Source organism: Nannospalax galili, unplaced genomic scaffold (assembly GCF_000622305.1).
Source record: "Nannospalax galili isolate Female #2095 unplaced genomic scaffold, S.galili_v1.0 scaffold679, whole genome shotgun sequence".
In the NCBI taxonomy this organism is placed as follows: Eukaryota; Metazoa; Chordata; class Mammalia; order Rodentia; family Spalacidae; genus Nannospalax; species Nannospalax galili.
In genome coordinates, this window is record NW_008343462.1 from 213804 (window position 1) to 238642 (window position 24839).

Sequence of the window (24839 nt, forward strand, 5' to 3'; positions counted from 1 at the left end):
TAAATAAATAATAAAATAAATAAATAAATGAAAATAATAAATAAGATATTTTTTTTAAAAAAGAACATTGCTGCTCTTGCAGAGGACCTAAGTTCAGTTCCCAGAACCCACACAGGGGCTCACAACCATTCATGACTCAGGTTCCAGGGGATCTGATGCCCTCTTCTGACTTTTCACGGCATAGAAAACATGCAGTATACATACATATATTTAGGCAAACAGTCATACATATAAAATATAAATAAAAAATCTTTAAAACAGGCCAGGCGAGGTGGCGCACGCCTTTAATCCCAGCACTTGGGAGGTAGAGGCAGGTAGATCTTCGTGAGTTTGAGGCCAGCCTGGTCTACATAGTGAGTTCCAGGACAGCTGGGGTTACAGGGAGACCCTGTCTCAAAAAGTCCAAAAAAATAAATCTTTAAAACAAAACAGGTAAGTTTGTAAAATTGGGAAAGGTTAATATACAGAAGTGCAGAGAGTGAGGTCATAGCATGGGTGGCCCTGGCACCCCCACATGCTGTGTACCACTGAGGCGTGCCCAGATCTCAAGTCATTGTTTTACTAACCCTGCTAGAGGGTCCACCTTTTAAAAATACATACCCTTATTTTTGTGTATGAGTGCATTGTCTGCATGTGTGTAAGTGCACCTGTGTCATGCAATGCCCATGGAAGCCTGAAGAGGGTGTTGGATCCCCTGGAACTGGAGTTACAGACTGTTGTTAGTGGCCATGTGGGTGCTGGGAATTGAACCCAGGTCCTCTGCAAGAGTAGCCAGTGCTCTTAACCACTGAGCTTTCGTTCCAGGCCCAAAGATCTGCCTTTCTGAGGGCTCTAGATACTCTAGTATGTTTAAAGTCATTGTCCATGTTGGGTTCCAACATCCCTGTTCCTCCCGTTTTTTGTGTTCGGTTCTAAAAGAAAAGCCTCTGCTGAGTGCTCACGTGGCTCTACTCATTGGAGCCAGCGTTGGGGTTGTCTTGCTGTGCGTGTTCCTCCATGGGGGCACCTCTCTTTCAGCAGCCCTTCGGGAACACTGACACTTGTAGTCAGCGGCTTCCCACCTCCTGCTTCCAGACCTGCCACTGTGGCTCCAGCCCCCCAAAACCACTTCATTCCTGGTCTTCCTGGTATCTGACCCTGGGCCTTGTCTTGCCTGTTGCTCCTCTGCATCCAGCATCTGCTTCCACTGAGCACCATGTACCTAGACATTCCTCTTGTCATTGCTTTGAGCTAAAATAGTACCCCAGCTCACGGTTGGGGTGCAGTGCAAGTCTAGCAGGAAAGACGGGAATATATTCTGGGAGGACAGCCTCCAAACAGAGCCCCAGACATAGGCGGACCTGACTAAGGTGTTGTCCCCACATTTCCCTTAGCCTTGCTATGGGCCTGGAGACCACCCTTGTGAGGCCAGAGGTCAAGGACATCCCTATCATGAGGTTGGGGTCAGGGACATCCCTACTTTGAGGTCAAGGGTCAGCAATATGCTGTGGTGCTCTCTAGGGGTCAGTTTTTTATAAATATGAGGCTTTCACCATTAGGCTTAAATCTTTTCACACTGTAATCCATTCATTTGAAGATGTTACAAAACTAAGTAAAGGAAAATTCATAGCTGCTTTAGAAGGCAGCACGTGGGTCCCATGCTGTGGGCTTCTGGTGACCCAGTGACCCCTGTGTCTGCAGGCATGAGAGGGCACCAAGGCCTCCTGCCACCTGCCCATGGCTGAGACCTTTGGAAACCATCTTCATCCTAAACTTCCTAATTCTAGTAAGAATGCTGCACCTGGCCTGCGTCCTGCTTATAATCCAACGTAGTTCAGGGTCCCACCTAATTCTAATAAACTAGTGTTCATAAAGTTCTAACCTCACACATTTTGAAGTAGGTGACGGGGCTGCTCCTTCCCTCATTTGTGGGGAGTATCTGAAGATGGGAGGCACAGGCCCAAGCAAACGGGCACCTCCCAGCAGGTTAGACATGGCCATTCACAAACTTCCTCTGCAATGTGTGATGAGGAAGGGAACATTTTATTAGTGTCTGAATCTTACTAAATCTAGAAGTCACAAAATTTTTATTTCATATTAGAGTTTATTCCCACTGCTCTATGGTTGTTAAATTTCATTATCTCCCTGGAGATGGCCTCCAGGAAGTTAGAATTCAGAAATAAGAAACAACCATAGGAATTTAGAAATGAGTTATATAAACATTATTTTTTTCCAAGAAAAAAAAATTCATTCCCATCCTGCAAGATACAACTGAAGTCCATAAATTTCATTAAGTGCTTTGTCTTTTCCCTTTAATTCAAGAGCTTCTCTTTATTTTTTTCCAAATATTTTTATTATTTTTATTTGATGTGTATGAGTGTATTGCCTGCAAGTAAGTGCACCTATGTCATGCAGTGCCCAAGAAGGTCAAAAGAGGGCGTCGGATCCTTTGAAACTGGAGTTTCAGACAGTTGTTAGCCATCATGTGGTTGCTGAGATTTTTGAACCCAGGTCCTCTGCAAGAGCAGACATTGTTCTTAACCGCTGAGCCATCTCTCCAGCCCCAAGAGGTTCTCTTGCTGAAACACGAGTTCAAGTCTACAATCTTTTCTTTCTTTGTCTTTTTTTAAGTACTCAGAGCATGAACGCACTCATTCTGACAGGGTGGCACCGACCTTCCTCACACACTTCATGACAGAACAGCAGACTTCACCCAGGACATATCAGCCTGTAGGTGTTGGTATTTGTCTCACTTGATTTTGTACACACTGCAAGGCACTTGAACAGATTTTTAAGCATTTATTAGTTCCATAAAATGTGTTTGGCCAAGTACAATTACCGTTAGTAGCAAGGCACAGACAGGCAAAACCTAAGAGTGAACTCCAGACGAGGACCCTAGAGCAGGGCTGTGAGGTCTTGTCTGTGCCAGTTTGGAAATGGAGGGAGTCGAGCCTGGCATGAGGAAGTGACAGAGGCAGCTGGGAAGGGAAGGAGCAGTTAGTGTGGCCATCAGTGCAACCAAGCTCTGCTCTCTGCCAACTGTGCTCAGTCTCACCTTGTGATACCTCCCCTCCCTACTGCCTTCACTGTTTCCTCTTGACTCCCTCACTCCCTCACTCCCTCCTGCCTGCACCTTTCCCTCTTTCCTGTTTACCTTGTCCATACCCTCACTCCATGCACGCCCTCATTCTTCCTGTCTGTGCCCCAACTCCTACTTGCTTACACCTCTCACCCATCTACAGCCCCTCCTACCGTCCATACCCTTCTCTCTCTTGCTCTCTCTTTTTTTTTTGTCTTTTTGAGACAGGGTCCTCCTGCAGCCCCAGCTATCCTGAAACTCACTATGTAGACCAGGCTGGCCTTCAACTCACAAAGATCCGCCTGCCTCTGCCTCCCGAGTGCTGGGATTAAAGGTGTGTGCCACCACACCCGGCTCATACCCTTCTCTTTTAACTGCCCATGCCCCTCACACTTGTCCACTTCCTTCCCTCTGATGTATTCATCCCCTCCCCCTTGTCATTTCCGCCTTCCCCTTACCTGGCCTGTCCCCTCCCTTGCTCTTACTTGTTCATTTCTCACACTCAGACAGCAGTTTCTTGGGCTGGGCCACACGTGGGACCTTTCTAGTCTGTGAGGTCTCACTCAGTTGCCCTGTTTGGAGCACCTGCCTTGAGAGTGCTCTGCTGTTGTTCTTGGACGCGGCTTCTTGAGTATCAGTCCCGTGAGTGTCATCGGGACTGCGACTGCCTGGCTTCAGGTGAGCAGATGGTATGGGCCAAAAGCCTTTCAAGCTGCACTTTCCTGACTTAGGCAACAGCATCTGTTCAGACACTTCTCCTCAGCTAGGGCACTCTGGGGTTTCCTGAGGCCCCACACTTGAGCTCTCTGTGGATTGAGCCTACCTAACACACCTGGTAGCGTCCCCCACGTTCCTCACCTGCTCCTCAAGTTTTCCTCATGGAGCTGGGTTTGGTATCTTCAGTCTTCATGTCCGCATTTGCTCTCCCTGGAGGGAGTTCTGTGAGCCTTTAGGACTGACCACTTTTCTCCTGTATTTTTACTTCTCTCCTTCCTCTACATGTCAGATAAAGTCATGTTAGCATGCATTCATTTGCATGAAGCTGTCTTTCACAAGGAAACAGCACAGGTTGGGAGGGTGATATAAATGTGCAGTGTGTCTGGTCTCTGTTTTCTTCCCTTTCCAGCATGGGCTGGTTACCCTCTAGCCTTGGTTCCCACCTCCAGCAGCTTAAAGCAAGTGGCTAAGGGTCCACTCCTCAGGCGTCTGCTGAGGTTGCCCTGCAGAGGTTGGTGGCTCAGCAATTTCAACCTAGCATTTCTGTCTGCCCTGCAGCCTTCATTGCTTCCTGTTTGGTCATTTGGCCATTAAGGGCCTAGTAGGTTAATCTGTAACTTGATCTAAGTTGCTTGGCAACAGTAAATGGAATTATTTCCTAAGAAATCCTGTTCTTTGGAATTTTAAACTTGTCCCCTTTTTTCTAAATTTTTAATTGAATTTTCTGTGTATTTCATACAGAACATGAAAAATCATAAAAAAGATGTTAATCATCTTTATACCCCCTCCCCTTTGGCACCTCTCATACCCCCCCCCCATTGGAATTCATACATTCTGTCATTTGGGTTAAGGTCTGTCCTGTCAAGCTAGTGTCCCAAGACGTCCCTTGGTTATTTAACTAAATGTAATATTTTTGGTTTCTCCATGTTGTAGAAAGTACCAGGACCTTGTAACTTTTTACTGATGTATAGCAGTCCATCACCCTTGTCTCATCCCTATTTTGGTAGATGTTGGTCCTCTCAAGCTGTTGGGGATTGTGAGTAACACTGCTGTGAATCCTGCCATGCACTATGTCCCTGTGTCCACCTCTCCTAGGTTTATTCACAGGCGTAGAAACACGCTGGGTGACATGGCAATTCTGAGTCTGTTTGAGGAATCCCCCGATTGCTTTCCACATGGCTGACCAGTCTATACTTCACTGACAGAACAAATGTTTTGTCTCATTCTGTGAGGCATGTTTGTTCTTGGAGGTGTGTGGAGGGTGCTGACAAGATGGAGATGGAGTGACGCAGTGAGGCCTGAAGATTTGTGTGTGCTTCACCCACGTAGTGACGTGATCTGAGGTGCTCTGCCCGCATAGTGACTTGTGATCTGAAGTGCTTCTCTGTAGTCAGGTGTTGAGGAGATCTCTCCATGTTCCTCTTTCTCACCTGTCCCAGGGGCAGGGATCTAGCCCCCAGCATTTGCAGAGGGCTGGGTGCAGGGGCCTGGGCACAGGAGGGCTGGGTGCACAGGGCTGGATACAGGAGGGCTGGGTACAGGGGGCAGGGTACAGGGGGCTGGACGCAGAGGGCTGGGCACAGGAGAGCTAGATACAGGGGGCTGGGTACAGGAGGGCTGGGGGCAGGGGACTGGGCACAGGAGGGCTGGATACAGGGGGCTAGGCACAGGAGGGCTGGATACAGGGGGCTGGACGCAGGGGACTGGGTGCAGGAGGCTGGATGCAGGGGGCTGGGCACAGGAGGGCTGGATGCAGGGGGCTGGGCACAGGAGGGCTGGATACAGGGGGCTGGGTGCAGGGGGCTGAGCATAGGAGGGCTGGATACAGGGGGCTGGGTACAGGAGGGCTGGGGGCAGGGGGCAAGGTACAGGGGGATGGACGCAGGGGGCTGGGTACAGGAGGACTGGATGCAGGGGCCTGGATGCAGAAGACTGGCAAGTATTCCAAGTATTTTGAATATTCTGAGAGGTTGTGCCTTGAATTTTATCAAATACCTTTTCTATATCTTTTTAAATGATCTGGTAGCTTTTATCTTTTTAATTATAATAATATGGTAAGTTAAGATTTTCAAATGTTAAACCAACTTGAATGCCTGAGTTAAGCTACTTAGTAAGGTGTTTCTGTTTTGCATAAGGTTTTGTCTGGCTTTGGCATCAAGTTAATGCTGACCTCATAAAATGATTGAGATGTGTCCCCTCACTTATTTTATAGAGTTTGTGTGAAATTAGTGTTCTAACTTTGGATATAATGCACCAGTGATAGTTTTTAATAACGAATTCAAAATTTTAATAGATGCCAGATGTTCAGGTCTCTGTTTCTTTTGAGTTGCTTATAATTTGCTTTTTTCAGGAAATTCATTCACTTCATTCAGTTGTTAGATGCCGTGTTGTCACTTATTTATAAAGCCCCTCACTTCCTAGTGCCCGTGGTCAGCAGTGTGGTGTCCCCTGACTGACCGCATGACTCCTCCCTTGGTCATGCACCTCTTTGTCTTGTTCTTGTCACACAGCAGGAGATGCAGCAGTGTGTCTGGGCCCGGGTGGTGTGCCTGAGCCGTGTGCCTGGGTGGTGTGTCTGTGCCTGAGCCGTGCGCCTGGGCTGTGTGCCTGGGTTTTCCAGATCAGCCTTTGGCTTTCCTGGTGCCATGTCCCCTTCCCATCACTCGGGTTTCTCCTCTCACTGTGCATCACTCAGAGTCATGTTGCTCTTCTTTGCACTTCTTGGGAAGCAGGGAGACCTTCTTTCCGATCTGATTATCTTCTCGACTACAAACTTTTCTCCAGGTAATTTCATTACATCTCATAAACTTATCTGTTTGCTTGTTTGAGACAGGTTCTAACTGTGCAGCCCAGGCTGTCCTGGAACTTACTTTGTAGTCCAGGCTGGCCTCTAATTCCCTATCCTCCTGCCTCTGACTCTTTACAAGTGTGTGCCGCCATACCTAGCTGCCCCCCCTCCAAGTTAGAAGTGAACTGTTTTCATCTCTATGTATTTGAAGTCACACCCCAGGCGGAAGTTTGATAGATTTTTATCCTAAAGCTGGAGTACTGTGTTTTCCCCATTTGCTCGTGTCCAACCTCACAATCTTTCCTAGTTTAGTTTTAAAAGAATTGGCTCAAAGGAAATAAAGAAGGGGAAAAAGTTTGTCCAAAAGGGGAAAGGGCTCAGCCGCCCCAGACCATCAGACTCCAGGAATGCAGCAGGGCATTTGCTTAGATAGAAGTTTTACAAAGTGGCTGGAATTAAAAGATGTGAACTTGTCGTAACCAAAAGTTTTACAGTGTTTGACAGAAAAGACTGATATTTATGTTACAGTTCCACGGGTAGTGTTGAGGTGAATACCACCTCTGCCTTCAGCATTTTAAAATTTCTTTTTATGTGTATAAGTGTTTTACCTGCATGTATGTAAGTGTACCATGTACATGCAGTGCCTGTGGAGACACTGAGTATTGGATCCCCTGGAATTGGAGTTACAAAGTTAGCTGCCATGTGGGACTAGGAACTGAACCTGGGTCCTCTGCAAGAGTGGCCAGCTCTCTTAAATACTGAGCCATCTCTGCAATCCTGCTTTTAGTATTTTTGAAATATTTTATTTATTTTATGTGTATGAGTGTATTGCCAGCATGTGTGTAAGTATACTTGGGTTATGCAATGCCCGAGGAGGTCCAAAGAGGGCATTGGATCCTCTCAAACTGGACTTAGGGATGGTTGCTAGCCATCAGGTGTGTGCTGGGAATTGAACCCAGGTCCTCTGCAAAAGCAGCCAGTGCTCTTAACCTCTAAGCCATCTCTCCAGCTTCACCTTTAGCATTTTAAACAAGTGCTTTTAATTGTAAAACATCATGTTAGCCTTTTTAATTTTTATTCTGGTGCACAGCTCAGTGACATTAAGTGTGTTTGCATCATTGTGTGGCTGTTACTACCTCCACCTCCAGAACTTCCATCTTCCCAAACTAAGTCTGTTCCCAGGCCTGGCCATTTATCCTCCCTGTCTCTGGGTGCCGGACAACTCCAGGGCTGCGTAATGGAGCCACACAGCCTGTGTATTACTGGCAGCTTCTCCTGTCTGAAGTCTACAGGATTGCCCTTGTTGCAGCAGCTGTCAGAACCTCTTCCTTTGTGGCGGAATCAGACTCCATAGCATGCATGGGTTACTTGCTCATCTATGTTGGGGTGGACACAGACTGCCTCCCCCTTCTGGCTGCTGTAAGCATGAGCCTACAGATCTGTTCTAGGCCCACTTTCAGTTCTCGGGCGTGCACCCACAAGAAATTGCCAGATCATACCCTAACTCTGTTTTCAATGTTTTGAGGAACTACCAAACTATTTTCCACAGCAGCTGCACCAGCACTCAGTGGTGGCGGGGGGCGGGGGGTGTCTCAGTTTCTCCACATCCTTAGCAGCATCTGTAGCTTTTTAGGTTTTGGTAGCACTGTCCTGCTGAGGATGAGGTCTGTTTCACTGGGGTTTTGACTCCTGTTTCCCTGGTGATAAGCAAAGCTGAGCACTGCTCTCGTGTGTGTGTGTGTGTGTGTGTGTGTGTGTGTGTGTGTGTGTGTGTGTGTAAGCAGCTTCACTCTAGCTTCTGTGGAAATGTCTGCCCATGCCTTTGCCCATTTTTAGTGAAGTTGTTTATTGAGTCCTAGGAGCCTTGTCAGCGTTTAGATCTCTCTCTGTCTCTCTCTGTCTCTCTCTCTCTCTCTCTCTCTCTCTCGCGTCTTTTCGGGCTGATTGTAGCCTTTGATATAGAGGCGTCTCCCCATTCCCACCCCCTCATTACAAAAATTATGTTTAATTTAAATAGTAAAACATTGTGGTGAACAGGGAACGGGCAGAAGTGAGCATGGTTGGAGATACAGGTGGAGGGTCTACAGAACAGCTAGGGTGTGATTTGGGGGAGGGTACAGGGTAACCTTGGTAACAGGATACAGGAGCCAACGGTCATAAGACTTAGGGTTTTTTTTATCATCTGCCCTTCCAGTGCTAGAAAAAGGTCTGACCAGGAAGGGGTGTGTCTGGAACTACAAGTGTAGGCAAGTCCCACCTCCAGTAGCTGCAGGACCTCTTGCAACAGGCCATCTTGAGATCACAAAGGCTTGAACCACAGCAGCCTTCCATAGAAGATGCCCAAGGCTACAAGGTACAGAAACTCAATATCGCCCCTCCAGCTTCATCACCTAAGGATGAGAGCACCAGTGACTGTCTGAACTCTGTCTGGGTTTAATTGTCACAAGGTTGAAAAGATTGCCCTTTTCCAGATTAAAAAAAAGAAAGAACAAAAAAGAAGAGGGTGCGGCACTGCACACCTGTAATCCAAACTCAGGAACTGAGGCGGGAAAATTGGAGTTGAAGGCCACCCAAAGCTGTATGAGACCCTGTCTTACAAATGAACCAGAAGTCCCAGCTCCAGGAATAGGGTGCTGTGTCGTATGTAGCTTAGTGGTAGTCTTGCCCACCAAATGTGGGGCCCTAGGTTCACGCCTAGTACTGTAAAAACACAAAGCACCAAAAATGCCATCCCCATCATTTCTTGAAGGCTCAGCTCAGGGGTCTAAGGCTCCCTGGCCAGCAGGGCCTCATTTCCCGATGGGCATCAAACATAATTCTTGGTGAGGTATTCAGAGAACCCCTGAGAGGACAAATGTGGGGGAGATAATGAATAGCATCCATGTAATGGACAGGTTCCAAGGACTCTCCAGAGGAGCAAGGACAGCACAGCAGCACCGCCCCCCACCCCCAGTCGCAGAAGGCCTGAGGCTGCCCAGCCCAGGGAGAGGGAGGCCCCCAGCTCCCACTTTGGGGCATCAGCCACCAAATAGTTGTAGAAGCCCTAGGTGATGAAGGGGGCAGTCCAGCAGACAGGGGTGAGAACCAGGACTCTTAAGATAGAGATAATTCTATTGGTTGAGTACCAGGCAAGCCTTGGCATCCTGATCTTCCATATAGGTAGTATACTTGGCTCCAGAGAGATAGACAGCACGCTGAGCAAGATGACAAGGAGGGTGATAACACAGAGGACTCTTGGGGCCTATAGGTCCTGGGGCAGCACCAGCAGAGAGACACCTTGCAGTGTATCTGTCCAGTGCTCTGCACCACACAGGACATCCACAGCCCCTCCCTCATCATCTGGGCCACAATGATGCTGTTGCCAATAAAGGTGGTCACCTTCCACATGGGCAGGGCACAGGACACCAGGGCATTGACTAGCCCAGCAGGGTTACGATGATCCCGAAGATTTGTAGACCCATTGAAGCCTTGGTGAAGTCCTGCAAAGGTCTGCAAGAGTGACCACATAGATTCTTCAGTCTGATGCAGAGGCCTTTAACTTGGATGGTGTGTTTTTGTGTATAATGTATATATGTCATTCTGTGCGTGGTTGTGAGTGTGAGTGTGTGTGGTGTGTGTGTGTGCAGTATATGTGTATGCCAGTGTGTATATGTATGTATTTCTGAGTGTGTGGTTGTGTGTTTGTGGTTGGGGACTTTCTGATCACCTCATCCTGTGAAGATCTGCCTGTCTGGGGACTGTGGGAGTCCCTCCCTGGGCACTGCTGTCCCTTGTGATTAGTGGAGCTGGTCCAGGCATCACAGGACCTGGAGGAAGGGGCCACAACTCTACAAGGCCCTGCAGGGCATCTGTGTTCTCCCCATCCTCCATGTGATGAAGAAGCCCTGATCTCATCTTTCTCACCTCAGTGAAACCCTCCAGGGCCCAGGCCAGGCATCCTCGTGTCACCCATGAGAACCAGGGAAGGTGGAGACACCTCTACTCTGAGGATGCCAGCAAGCCCAGCCTATATTCTCCTGTATTCCCAAGGCAGTAGAGGCAGAAGAGAGGTACCAGATCCCTGACACTCATCCCTCGCTCATAGGCAAGGGTGGTTTGTTGCATACTGTGGGTTCAGGGCATCCCTGAAACTGCCGAAGGTTGGTTTTCTTCTAAGGCAGCTTTGGGCTTCTTGTCATGGTCCTAACATCTCCTTATTCCAGAGGGAAACCATGACCCCCAGGTCAGTGACCAGTTTCATGGTCTCTGGTTCCCTCAGGCTCTAGCTCATGTGGGCTTGCTGTGGTGGGAAGAGGGAAGGGCTCTGCATGCCCAGGCAGGCTTGTTCATATCCTATTAGGGTTCTGGGTGGAGGGGTTGCGTGTGTGTTTAGAGAGAGCCACCATGGCTGGGTTGCCCCACTTGGGGACATTTTATACCATGACAGGTAGAAACACAGGATTAGTTCCAGAACAAATAAATGGTGGTTTATGAGATGACAGAGCCAGTGACTGGCAAGTTTCTGAAGCATTTGAAACTGTGCAAGTGCTGTCTTGTTGGAAACTGCACTTAAAAACTCACAAACAAGCCAGTTCAGGTGAGTACCTGCCTGAAGAGCTAGGGTCTCAGGGGCTGTCCACTTAGCAGACCCTGGGCTTGGGTACAGTGTCGTTGAGGAAGGAGGTGACTGCAGTCGGTCTAGTCACCAGTAAGTTGGATTAATCTCCAGGACCTTCTTGATTGCCCTGATGTGGCTCTTCCTGTATTGACAAGTCCACTACCGGCCATTCAGTACATGTGTTGATGTGTGGTCTATGTGCCTATACACATTTCTGTGTCTCTGGATATAGGTATGGTACCTGTGTGCATATGAGTGTTGTCAGGAATGTTTGTGCATAGTATTGTAGATCGATGCCCTCTGCTAGACTTTACTCGTCTGGAAAAGCTATTTTAAACTGAGAAGGTTTCCACTTCTAAAAATTAAAATACAGTGAAAGTAACTCTTCCTTGCTTCGGTATGTGCAAGTCTATGGGCTTATACAATGTGTGGGGTGGCAGCTTTGCCGAACAGCAGATGCACAGTCTCCAGGCAGAGGCCTCAGGAAGGGACCCCAGCATCCAGGATGCTGCAGAGCTTTGTGTAGAATGAGTGCATGTTCTCAGGAGACCAAGAAATGTCTCACAGAGGAGGCAGTGTGCTGGGACTTACACTCTGCACACGTACTTTGGCACATGCTTTGTGATTTCTTTCTGAATAAAGGCTGGAGAAAAGGACAGGCACATTTGGGAGCTATTTTCTTGGGACGGCTACAGGTTTTTTGTATAATGTTCTGTATTTTTTTTGTCAGCAGTTATGTATTACTCTGAAAGCAAAAAACTTTTGTTTGTTGTTTTTTAAGGCAACATCTCATGCTGTCATCCAGGCTGATCTGGAGCTCAGTGGGTGACCCAGGGCAGCCTCAGGCTCTTCTTCCTGCCTCAGCTTCCCCAGTGCTGAGAGTCCAGGCACTACCCCCAGCCCCAAAAATATTTTAAGAAAAAACTGGTGAGTCTATTCAATAAACAGTTTGAAGTCTTTGCAAAATAACCCTCTGCACCAAGTGTAGAATTGCAATTCTATAATTATGTAGGTTCTTCTCAGACTTCTTTCCCATAAAAAAAATGTTCCTTCAAGATAGAAGTAGAGTTTTTGCTGACTAGAAAAATAATCTTGTCTTTTAGTTTGTTTAAGAAATTAAGAAAGCTGGGTATGGTGGCGCACGCCTTTAATACCAGCACTTGGGAGGTAGAGGCAGGCAGATCTTTGTGAGTTTGAGGCCAGCCTGGTCTACGTAGTGAGTTCCAGGATAGCTGGGGCTACAAGGAGACCCTGTCTCAAAAAAAGACCAAAAAAAAAAAAAAAAAAAAAGAAATAAAGAAAATAGGGATAGAAAGATGGCTTGGTGGTTAACCTGGCTGCTCTTACAGAGGACCCAGGTTCAGTTCCCAGCACCCAGGTGGCAGCTAACAACTGTCTTTAACTCCAGTTCCAGGGTATCCAATGCCTTCTTCTGACCCTCATGGACATTGTACACGTGGTAGGTTTACTAACATACATGCAGGCAAAACACATAAAATAGAAAGCACATAAAAATAAATATAAGTAGGGGCTGGAGAGATGGTTCAGTGGTTAAGAGCACTGGCTGTTCTTGCAGAAGATCTGGGTTTGAATCCCAGCACCCACATGGCAGCTAACAACTGTCTGCAACTCCAGTTCTAGGGAATCTTAACAGCCTCTTCTGTCTTCATGGGCAATGCATGACATGGGTGCACTTACAGACGCAGGCAATAAGCTCGTACACAGAATATAAAAATTAATAGCCTCTTCTGACCTCCGAGGGCATTGCACAACACAGGTGCACTTACCTACATGCAGACAAGACACGCATACACGTAAAATAAAAATAATAAATAAAATATTTTAAAAATAAATATAAGTAAAGAAGAAATTAAGGAAATAGAGGGTTTGGGGTAAGACGATAGATCAGAAACTGCCTCCGTGTGACACTGGACAAGAAGAGTTGGGATAACAAGAACAGACTTAAAAAGAGGAGGGACAGAAGCACATCAGAAGTCACAGGGAACAATGAAAAGAGAAGGGCACTCAGCCATGGCAGCAGCTCCAGCCATGGGCCCCGCAGATGGGGAGGAGTAACAGAAACTCCATCCGAAAGGAAGCCAGGTACTCCTGCCTGCAGAGCAAGCCCCTCTAGACAGAGACCCCTCTAGCACCACGCTGTGTGACTTTTCTTGGGGAAAAATGAAAAAATATTCTCCACCCCAGATACAGCACAAAGACAAAGAAAGGATTCACCCAAGTGTAGTCTAGCGAACCAGTGAGTTTGTTGGGGTTACTTACAGGAGTGTGGGCAACTCAGGTGGCTGCCTCACTGGAAAGCCCATCCCAGCATGGTTAAACAGCTCTTAAAAGCTGTTATCCCTGGTGCTTCCTGCACAACTTACAATCAGCTTTACTGCAGCCTCATCTCCCTAAGTTTACTGCTTTTATAACTCCGGGGACACACCTTGTGAATCATGTTGCTCCCTGAGCCCTGTAAGTTTAGTTAGCGTCTTGATTCTTAGGAGCCTACCTCTTCCCTGCTGGAGGGACTGTTTCCATTTGGACAGACTAGCTAGAGAACAGTTTGTCAGTCCACTTTTCACTCTGCCTGGGGGGTAGTGGCCAAGTGCCATCTTGAGAGGGAGCCTGTATTAGTACTCTTCTGTTGCTGTGATAAAACACTGTGACTAAGGCAACTTATAGAAGAGTTTATTTGCAATTACTATTCAGGGGGTTAGAGTCCATAATGGCACATGAGGCGTGGCCATAGAGGTAGCTGGAGCAGAAAACTGAGTGCTCACATCTGCAAGCATGTACAGGAACCAGAGTGACTGGAAATCTGGCAAGGCTTAAGAATGCCCAAAGCCCACCCACATGCTTCCTCCAGCGTGGCCACACCTCTAAAAGGTTCCATGACTCTGCCTAAACTGCCACAAACTGGGGACCCAGTGTCCAAGTACTTGGAGCCCATGGGAGACACCCTTGTTCAGACCACCACAGAGCCTGTTCAAGACTCAGCTTCCCTGGGGGCCCAAGAGCAGGTTGGGAGGCTGGAGTTACCTGCCACCAGATGAGAGAGAGAGTTCCGGGAAGCAGTGTGGAGAGCAGGAGAGCAGATGCTGACTCAGTAAAGAGTTGAGACACAGAAACAAACAGCAAGGCAACATGCCTCTTCTAAAGGAGCCTAACATACTGAAATGAGTAAAGTGCCGGACGAATAATTCAAGATTTTACTTGTAAAAATGATCAGTGATTTCAAAGATGATGCAGATGAGCAGATGATGAATTAAGGCAGTTAATTCAGGACCCAGAGAAGAGAGTCACCACCATGGATGAGAAAGTCAACAACAAAGTCAGTGAGGGAACAGAAATTTTGAAAGAAAAAACAAAACCTGTTCAGGAATAGGGGTGCTGAACATGAAACCTCAGTGACTCAAACACAGTGGAACGTGTCCCCGACAGACCAGTCCAAGCTGAAGAAAGAATATTAGGACTGGAAGACAAGGCTGAGGAAATATACTTAGATATCAAGAAAGAAAAAATAATGAAGCATTACCACACTTCTAAGATCTCTATGCTCTTAAACAAAACCAAAGAAGTCATGAGCACAAGGAGATGGAATAAAAATTAAAGGCATAGAGAATCTATTCAAAATTATACCATAAAATTTCTCAAAATTAGGAAAGAAATGGGTATCCAAGAGGCAGTCAGAACCTCAAGTAGGCATGGCCAGAACCTCTATTCAGCACATAATCAAGATGTCAAAACTACAAAACAATATTAGAGTTTTACATGAAAAATCCCAATGCACAAAGTCAAGCACATTGGAAAACATCAGAGCTGTCAGTGGAAACCTATGTATTAGTCACTTTGCTGTTGCTGCGATAGAAACACTGACCAAATTATTGAAGGGTTTATTTAGCTTATGGTTCCAAGGGGCAAGAATCCATCACAGTGGGGAGGCATGGTGGCAGAGGTGGCTGAAGGAGGAGCAATCATCTTCGAGATCTGGCAAGGCTTAAGAACTCTCTAAGCCCACCCCCAGTGACGTGCTTCCTCCAGCATAGCCACACCTTCTAAGACCTCCCAAAACAGTGTCACCAAATGGGAACAAAATGTCCAAATACTTGGAGCCTATGGGGGACATTCTCATTCAAACCATTACATTCCACTCCCTGGCCCCATAGGCTCATGACCATATAAAATGCAAGATGCATTTAATCCAACTGTAAAAGTCCTCATAGTCATTGCCAGTCTTATACGACTTAAAAGTCCACAGTCCAAAGTCTCTTCTGCGACTCAGGAAAATCACTTAATTGTAAGCCCCTGTAAAATCAAAAGACAAATTACATACTCCCAACGTACAGTGGAACCGAATACACATTCCCATTCCAAATGGGAGGAATAGAGAAATAGGGAATACTGGACCAAAACAAGACCGAAAACCACCAGGGCAAACACCAAATCCAGTAGCTTCATGTCTCACTTCTGGGACTTTACTTCCAAAGAACTTAGATGGCTCAGATTCTCCAGCTTTGCTGCGTACAACATACATCTCTCTTGGGCTGGTACCACTCCTGGAATGCAGGTCTTCTTGGCAGATGCCTCACAGTTCTGGTATCTCAAACATCTTGGGGTCCACTGCCAACCAGGCTTCACCTTCACAGCTTCACACAATGGCTTATCGGGGCCTTTTTTATGCAGGAGCACCCCTGCTGCATGGTGCCTGGCCTCGGGTGGCTCTCTGGAATCTCGGAGGAAGAACTGATGATTCCTTCACTCTTGCATTTTTCGTGCCTCTAAAACCAGCACCAGGTGAATGATACTTTGAAGTTTGGCTGCAAGTTTGGGATGGACCCCAGCGCCTGCTTTATCCATTTTAGAAGCTTTTCTCTTCAGTGGTCCCTGCAGCATTTTCCTTTCACAAGTTGGAGACTTAGCTGGGTGTAATCTAGCCCTGGAGGCACTCTCTCCATTGTTTAAGTGTAAATCTCTAGGCCCCTACTTAATCACTTTAATCTCCTTATCAAAGGGGTCCTCTCTAGCATGCACCTCAGCTCCAACATTTATCTTCCTAGTGCTCTTTCTTTTTTTAAAACATTTTTTTATTTATTATTTTCATTTTATGTGTATGAATGTATTGCCTGCATGTATGTCAGTGTACCCGTGTTGTGCAATGCCACAGAGGTTAGAAGAGGGCTTCAGATTTCCCTGGAACTGGAGTTAAGGACAGTTGGTAGCTACCATGTGGGTGCTGGGAATTGAACCCGGGTCCTCTGCAAGAGCAGTCAGTGCTCTTAACTGCTGAGCCATTTCTCCAGCCCCCCTAGTGCTCTATTTCAATCCTAACTGTACATTCTGCATTTCTTTCTGCCCCATTTGCTCTTTTTCACTGTAGTTCTGCGTAATATTCACCATTAATAGCTATGCCACCATTTCTGTTAGGCTGTCTTAAAATTTCTTGGGCCGGAGAAATTAGTCCGTTGCTTTTCAACTTAGCTTCAGGCAAGCTCTTGGGCTGTGGGCAGACTCCAATCAAAACAAGACTCTTTACTAAAATATCCCAGTTGCTGTTTAAGTCTTTATTTCCCTCTGGTACCACTTTGCTCTCAGCATTACTTTCTTCTAGGCTCCAACTAGAATGGCCCATTAAGCTTTGCTTACAGCAATCAACCGCTTTTCTAGTCCAAACTTCCAAAGTGTTCTAGTTTGTGTCTCCATTGCTGTGACAAAACACTCTGACCACTACCAACTTGGGGAAGAAAGGGTTTATTTGTCTTACATCTCCCAGGTCACAGTTCATCAAGGAGCCCAAGGTAGGAACTCAGAGCAGGAACCTGGAGGCAGGAGCTAGAGCACAGGCCATGAAGGATAGCTGCTTATTGACTTGTTCCCCTGGCCCCTGCTCAGCCTGCTTTCTTATGCAACACAGGCCCACCTGCCCAGGAATGGTATCACCCACAGTGGTTTGGGCCAGGTCCTCCCACATCACCCAACAATCAAGAAGATGCCCCACAGACATGGCTGCAGGCCAGTCCTATGGAGGAAATTCCCCAATTGAGGCTCCCTCAACCCTGATGTGTCAAGTTGACACTAAAGCTGTCCAGCACACAAAGCTTTCCACATTCTTCCAAAACCCCACACGGTCAGGGTCTGCACAGCCAACATCCCACTTTCTGGTACTAATTACTGTATTAGTTGCTTTTCTGTTGCCATGATAAAAGCACTGACCAAAGCAACTTAGAGTTTACTGTTCCAAGGGGCAAGAGTCCATCACAGCGCGGAGGCATGGTGGCAGAGATGGCTGGAGAAGGAGTAGAAGCTAAGCTCTCACACATCTTTGAGATCTGGCAAGGCTTAAGAACTCCAGAAGTCTGCCCCCAGTGACGTGTTTCCTCCAGCATAGCCACACCTTCTAAGATCTCCCAAAACAGTGCCATCAACTAGGGACAAAAATGTCCAAATACTTGGAGCCTATGGGGGACATTCTCATGCAAACCATCACACCTTACAAGCCAGGAAAGCACAGGATGAAGTGTTTCAAGACCAGAAAGTAACTGACATCCAAGCTTTCTGTATCTGGCACCCCAGGAAGCTGGCATTGGGGCCAAGCGCCTGAGCTCCCAAGAGACTTGAGTACATGTGCTGGGCCATGTGAGGAACCTCATCACGCAGTCCTTTTACAGTGAGGCATGTTTCATCATGCAAGATGATTGTCTCTGTGACTATAGGTGCTTCTGTATTGATCTAAAAACTCAGGACTGGGCAAGTAAGAAAGAAAAGAACCTGGACTCCCAAATGGTGACAACATGGCTGCAGGCACCAGAGAATTTGGCACTCAGGGCAGGGACCTAAACATGACTGTGAGCCTCTGGATTTAAGAACGTTGGCATATCCATGTGGATCTCAAAATTCAGAACTCAGGACTTGGCAAGTAGGAGGAAGGATAACCAGGAAGCCAAAAATGGCTCCTGGAACCTCACAGGCCCAGCTGTCCACCCAGCTGCAGGGCTGCATTGGGCAGAGCCTAGCCTCACAAATTATAGACCAATTTCCCTGATGAACGTAGATGCAAAAATTCTCAACAGAATTCTTTCTAACAAAATTCAAGAACGCATTTAAAAGATCATACACTATGATACAGTTGGTTTTATTCCAAGGATACAAAGATGGTACACAGTATACAAATCAGTAAATGTAACAGCACATATATTTAAGGGCAGAAATTGCGAGATCATCTCGATAGATCCAGAAAGTGTTTGCCATAGTTCAGCATCTCTTCATAAGAGCCCCGAATGGAAGAAACATGCCTCACTGTAAAAGGGCTGTGTGCCATGGCTATGGCTGTACTGTTAGACTGAGTGGGGAAACCGAAAGCATTTCCTCTGAAATTGAGAATGAAACAAAGGTGTCCACTCTCTATTGTTTTTTAATATAATGCTTGAAATCTTATTTAGAGCATTAAAGCAAGAGAAAGAAAAAGGGATATAAATAAGACACAGTATCCTGTATTTCAGAGACCCCACCAAAACACTCTTACATCTGATAAACTTGGAGCAAAGTAGCAGAAGACAAATCAACATAAAAATCAGTAGCTTTTCTGGGGCTGGAGAGATGGCTCAGAGGTTAAGAGCACTGGCTGTTCTTGCAGAGGACCTGGGTTCAAGTCCCAGCACCCACATGGCAGCTAACAACTGAAACCTCAGTTCCAGGGGATCTGACGCCCTCTTCTGGCCTTCACGGGCATTGCATGACACGGATGCACACACATGCAGGCAATACACTCATAATACATAAAAAATAATTAAAATTTTAGCCGGGCATAGTAGTGCATGCCTTTAATCCCAGCACTCAGGAGGCAGAGGCAGGCGGATCTCTGTGAGTTCGAAGCCAACCTGGTCTCCGTAGTGAATCCAGGACAGCTGTGGCTACAGGGAGACCCTGTCTCAAAAAGACCAAAAAAAAAAAATTTATTTTTAAATCAATAGCTTTTCTATATACCAATAATGAATCTACTGAGAAAGAAATCGGGGTGTGGGAGATCCCATTCAGAACAACTTCAAGAAATATCTTAAGAATAACCCTAACCAAGGAGATGAATGACCTCTGCAGTGAAAACTTTGAAACCACAAAGAAATTGAAGACATTAGAAGATGAAATTACTTCCCCCTGCTCATGAATTGGCAAAATTAATATTTAAAAATGGCTTTCTCATGAAAGCAGTCCTCAGATTCACTGTGATCCCTGCTGATAACTCCGATGACATTCTTCAAAGAACAACAAAAATCCTAAAACTCATGTGGAAGGTCAAATGACCCTCGGTAGCCCCAAACCTAAACAGAAAGCCCATACAGCACAGATAACTTTTGACAAATGTGCCAAACACACATTGGAGAAAACGGCCTCTTCAACAGGTGGCGCTGGGAAAACTGGCAAGAATTCTACCAACAGGGAGCCACATCCCCAGCCTGGAAGTGTTTTCTTAAATTCATTTTTGGAGTGCTAGAATCATGTCATCTACAAGTAGCTTCTTTCCAAGCTGGGTCTGTTTATTTATTGCCCACTTGCACTGGCTAGAATTTCCATTCACAGTGAACAGGGATGATGAGGGCAGACAGTCTATCTCATTCCTGACCTTGGGGGCACCCGTCCAGCATTTCACAGTGTGTAAGGCATGGTTCCCTAAGCAGCCTGTAGCAGGCTAAGCAAGCTCCCTCCACTCCTGGCTTGAATAGCTTCGTCATGACCAAGTGCTGGGTTTTGTTCTTATTCTGGTATATAGTGCATTTATCCTGAGGTAAATACCACCTAGGTACAGGGTATGGTCCTTTTGTGTGACAACCAAACTCAGTTTACTAACATTTTGTTGGATTTTTGTACCTGCATTCATAAGAAACATTCATGTGCTGCTTTTCCTGTGGTGCTTTTGCCAGGCTTTGGTATCAGGTGATGTTGGTTATATAGTATGAGTTAGGAAGTCTCTGCCCACGTTTTTGGAAGTTTGTGAAGATGTGGTATGCTTTAAGCATTTCGCGGCATTCACCAGAGACCCTGCCTGGGCTTTTTGTGGGAAACCTGACTTCTTTCAGTCTCAGACATTAGAGGTGATTTGGTTTTTCTGTCTTGATGTTTATGTCTTCCTTAGAAGCTCTGCCTTCAGCCTCATCTGGTTGTTGCTGGTTCCCTTCTGGGCTTCTGGTTTCTTTTCTTGCAACTGAAAGCAACCTGTTTACTGTGTGTTCTCCACACAGCTTCACTGTCCTGCATAACTAGAGTCCCTAATGACACTCAGCATGAGCATCAGCCCGGAGGAGGGATCTGGGGGTGAACTGGGTTGATTTCCACTTGTCAATCTTGTGGACCATTCTCTGTAGGATGCCTACAAAGAAGGGACATGAAATTCCTTTGTTGCTTTCTTAATGGCACATGGGAAACACTGTAGGTTGTTTCTAACAAGCTGTTCTTTTCCTTTTTTGAGGCAGGATCTCCCCATAAACAAGCTGTTTTCTGTTAATAGCATCAGTGCTAATTCTTCTAGGTGTTCACCTCACATGGCCCCACAGTGATCATGCCCACCTGGTTCTGCTCTCGAGCCTGGTTTTTCCACGTTGGCCCATTTGATGAAGGAGGAAAGGTAAGTGCCAACCAGTAGGGCTTGGACTCCTTGTGGGTTCCCCTGAGTGAGGGAGGCTCCTGTCCTCTGTTGTGTGGGCTCCTGCAGGGCACCTCTGGGGCTGGGGTTCAGGAAATCCATGGGACCCACAGGTGTCTCATCTCTGCTGATTGCAGTGGATTTCAGTGAGCATGCTCTGATGCACACCTGCTCTGGCAGCTCTTGGCTTTGGGCCCAGGTTACCTCATCCTGGATTAATAGCTATTGGTGGGAAACTGCAGGTCAGAAGGTGTTGGCTGGGTTGTTTTGAGCCTGTTCCAATTGGGCCCTCGGTGGGGGGTGGAGGTGGCATCTTCACCTGTCTGTGGGAATGGGGAGCCAGGCTAGGTTGTGTCCTGCAGGGAGCTGGTCACTAGGCCTCCTAGCTATGCTGTCCTCCAGCCCCTGCCTGGCAGTGGTGAAGATTCTTATTGCCAGACAGCATCTCTGTACCTGTGAGCCTGACCCCAGCCTGGGCTGGGTATACATCAGCTTTCCTCAAATCATTTTGTATCCACCCTTCCTTTGGGGCCCAAGCTTGAATAGCTATTGGATTTCTAGTCCAAAATGCCCCCCCATGTCCTCCTCTGTTTGTGGGGGTATGATGTAGCGCAAAGGCTTGCTTCAGTATGTCAGTGTTGGTTATAGTAGAGGAGGATGCGAATCTCCACCATGGCAGGGTTTAGTCCTGCCTGGGGCCAGTGGGGCTTCACCTTGCTCCTGCCTCTTCTGCTTGCTTCCTGGTTCCTGGATTGACGTCGCCACCTTCTGCCCCTGGTGGTGAAGTGCAGTCTTGTTCCAGACTGCTCTGGTGTGGTGGGGGCACTTTTCCCTTTTCAAGCTCTGCTCCCCCATCTCTGACCCACCATCCCTCCCCGGTTCAGCATCTCACTGAGGGCATCCTTGAGTGTCAGAGTGGATTCTTTTGTTTTTTCGAGGTGAGGTATAGCTGTGATGTTCAGGATATGTGCCAGCTTCTGGGCTCAAGCAATCCTCTGAGCTCAGCCTTCCAGATAGCTGGGACCACAAGTGCTACCACACTGGGCTCCCAGCAGGCCTCCTTCCATATCATCTCACCTGGGTCAGCACACAGCATGGTAAGCACTGTCCTCTGGCTTTTGCAGGGGGTGCCAGAGGACCTGCTCTTTTTCTATGAACATCTCAGGAAGGGAGGTGGCGTCTTCCGGGTGGACCACAGCCTGCTCCTGTACCGCTACCACCTGTATGCTGCCACACACTCTGTCCTTGAGTAAGTAGGTCACATCAAGTTCTGGGAACATCTGTGAGGCCCAAGGACAAGTGAGGTGCTGGTGTGGCCAGGCCCAGATCATTCGTGAGGCTCAGAATGGTGGGACACAGGGTGTCCCACTGAGGCAGTAAGGGTGGGTTCGGATTGTACTGTGGTACCTTGGAAGGAAGTCTTTTGAGGCTGCTGGTTGCTCTGACCCCCAGGGCTCAGGAAGCACTAGGTTTTGTGAGGTAAAGGCTGTGCCTTGGGTCATCAGAAGGCTCACTGTCACTTTTCTCACTTGCTCCAACCTGGCAAGGCTCACCGTGAGGCCCAAGAGGTAGGTCTGATAGGCTGAAAAAAAAAACATGGTGGGAGGGGCTTCCACAGCTGACCCCCTTGCTTTTTTCTAGCTGGCTGGTCATCCTTGACCCTCTAAATCTGCTGATTGAAGATGTGGGACTGGGCTTGCTCACAGGGCTGCTCTGGGGCCAAGCTGAAGGGAAAGGGCACTTAGGGTAAAAGAAGGTGAACTTGCGATTCTCCAGTCTGTACTGTGTGAGACACGTGTGCCAGCCACAGGTGAGCTGTGGCTGGGAGACTATCCCTGGAAGAAATGGCCCATGGGTACCCTATGGTTGAAGAGGTAGACCTGGAGTCATGTACTTGCAGTTTGGAGGACGTGATGGCTATGCTGTTGGCCTGGATGAAACTGCCTGAGTGGGAATCCCCTCCGAGGGGTCTGACACCACCGAAGCTCTAGATCCTAGCATCCAGCTAGTGCTGGGGTCCCTGGACTGTGGACCTGTGCCAGACACAAGACTTGGCTTCTGGTGCAACAGAACCTGCCCTTGCCATGCCTGAACTTCATCACAGCTGTAGAGGTTTGTCTTGCAGGAATTGCTGTCAGGAGGCAGACACAGTGCTGGGACCCACACCCAGGAGAACATTCAGAGGACACAGAAATCCTGAAGGCCTCTGAGGCTTGAAACCCACAGAGAGGTACATCGTGAGCATGCGGACTTCACTGGTCTTCCCCATCACTGGCTGAGCAAACGCTTGGAAATCTGTGATGACTGAGAAGATTGCAGTAGCCCTGCTGGCCAGTGAGACCCAGTTGGCACACTCAGATTGTGTAGGATGTGTCATGGCCACTGTCTTAGTCCTCCAGGGTCACCCAGGCTGCTGTGACAGAGTGTCATGAGCTGGCAGGCCTTGACTGTGGACATTTGTTTCCAAAGGCTCTGAAGACTGGTCAAAGACAGTGTCTTCCCACTGTGCCTTCAAATGTTTAGACTCTAGGGTGACACTTGGTCATCTACTGAAGACCTCACATCCTCAGTCCCATCTCTTGGGGAAGATTTAACCTAGGAATTTTGGTAGGACTAAAACATGTGACCTACAGCAACCACAGCATTCTGTTAGAAGTCAGTGAGGATCTTGAAAACCTAAAATATTTGGAAATTAAGCAGCCAAGAGAAAACCACAAAGGAAATTAGAGGAGTTACTGACAGAACTTTGTATATCAAAGCTAACAGGCCTTATGGTATCACTTTAGGGTTGTAAAGGCACGACTGAAACCACTGTCACCCCCACCTTCCAGGACAGTAAAACAGCAGCAGAGCAGACCAGATGAATCAGGAGAAACCCAAGGATGGAACATTGTTTTTGGAAGAAACAGAAACTGGGAAAACCAACAAGATTGATTTTGAAAGAAAAGAAAATACAGAATTACGAATACTATCCACTCACAGACATTTAACCAAAAAGTAAAAGAAAATTAATTTAGTAATTTAAGACCTGCCACAAAGAAAGCCAGGCCAGAGGACCTACTGATGTGTCCTTCCAATGTTTGAGGAGGACACTGTACTGGTTTCTCCAGCATTCTTCCAGAAGTAGAAGTGGAAGCCATGCTGGGGGAAGACGGAGTCCATGGAAAGGCTGGGTCCTGACATCAGGTGCACAGTGGTGTTAGGAGAGAATGAACTACAGACCAGCATCTCTCACTAAGCTGATGCAAGCCTCCATCAGGTTTTCAGGTACCCAGGTTCAGCTGTGCGTGTGAGTGGATAGATAGCAAGACTACCAGCCTGTTTCAAAACTCAGCTAGTGTGGTGAGCAAAAGGAAGGGGAAAGCCCACAGGACCAGCCCGATGGCTAGAGAACAAGAGTGTGACAAGACTTTTTAATTAATTTTTTTTTTTTTAATCTGAGCAAACTCTGAGCTGGGGATATAACTCAGTGGCAGCACACTAGCATCTTCAGGCCCTGGGTTCAATCCTTAGTACTGCCCAAAACATCTCAGAAAACTAGGAATAAAAGGAAAAATTCTTTCAATCTGATACAAAAGCTGCAACTAACTTCACGCTTCCTGGGAGACTGAACACTCACCCCAAGACAAGGAGCAAGGTGGGCTCCTGCTCGCTCATCTTCTACACGTCCGTTTACTGGAGGCCGGTATAGTGAGCAGAGAACCCAAAGAATACAGACATCACAGCACTGAGGTGCATGTCACCATTTGTAGATGGCTGATCATTCAGTAAGTTTGCCAAGACCCAAGTCCAGCTTGAGCTGGAAACATGTCTATAGACTAGCAGTGAACAACTGGAAAATGCAGCTTCAAAAAACAAGTACAATGGCATTGAAGCTAAAATACAAATAAATTTACTAATGTATATGTGTATCTTCCACACTGAACACTGAGACGAACTGCTGGCTTGCACCAGGAGACTTGGAGATGCCGTACTTGACGGCATCCATTCTCCTGTAGTAAAAGAACCAGCAGCACTGCAGAAACAGGTCCTGTGGTTCTGAGGG

At 47.2% G+C, this 24839-nt stretch overlaps 1 protein-coding gene and 1 pseudogene across 9 annotated transcripts in view; one reads left to right on the forward strand and one right to left on the reverse strand.

The window, feature by feature from the left end:
* B3gntl1 (UDP-GlcNAc:betaGal beta-1,3-N-acetylglucosaminyltransferase like 1) overlaps positions 1 to 24839 on the forward strand; it is an 88372-nt gene that overhangs the window by 53086 nt on the left and 10447 nt on the right. For 6 of the 9 annotated variants that reach the window (XM_008839649.3, XM_017799783.2, XM_029566735.1 and 3 more), the window contains 2 exons: positions 20681 to 20776; positions 21919 to 22043. In XM_008839649.3, coding sequence (XP_008837871.1) covers positions 20681 to 20776; positions 21919 to 22043 — 221 coding nt within the window. Of the gene's footprint in view, positions 1 to 8757; positions 8917 to 10471; positions 10613 to 11941; positions 12088 to 20680; positions 20777 to 21918; positions 22044 to 24839 lie in introns of all 9 variants that reach the window. The other 3 variants (XM_029566737.1, XM_029566738.1, XM_017799785.2) reach the window with 3 other exon arrangements.
* Positions 9370 to 10173, reverse strand: LOC103739330 (annotated as a pseudogene).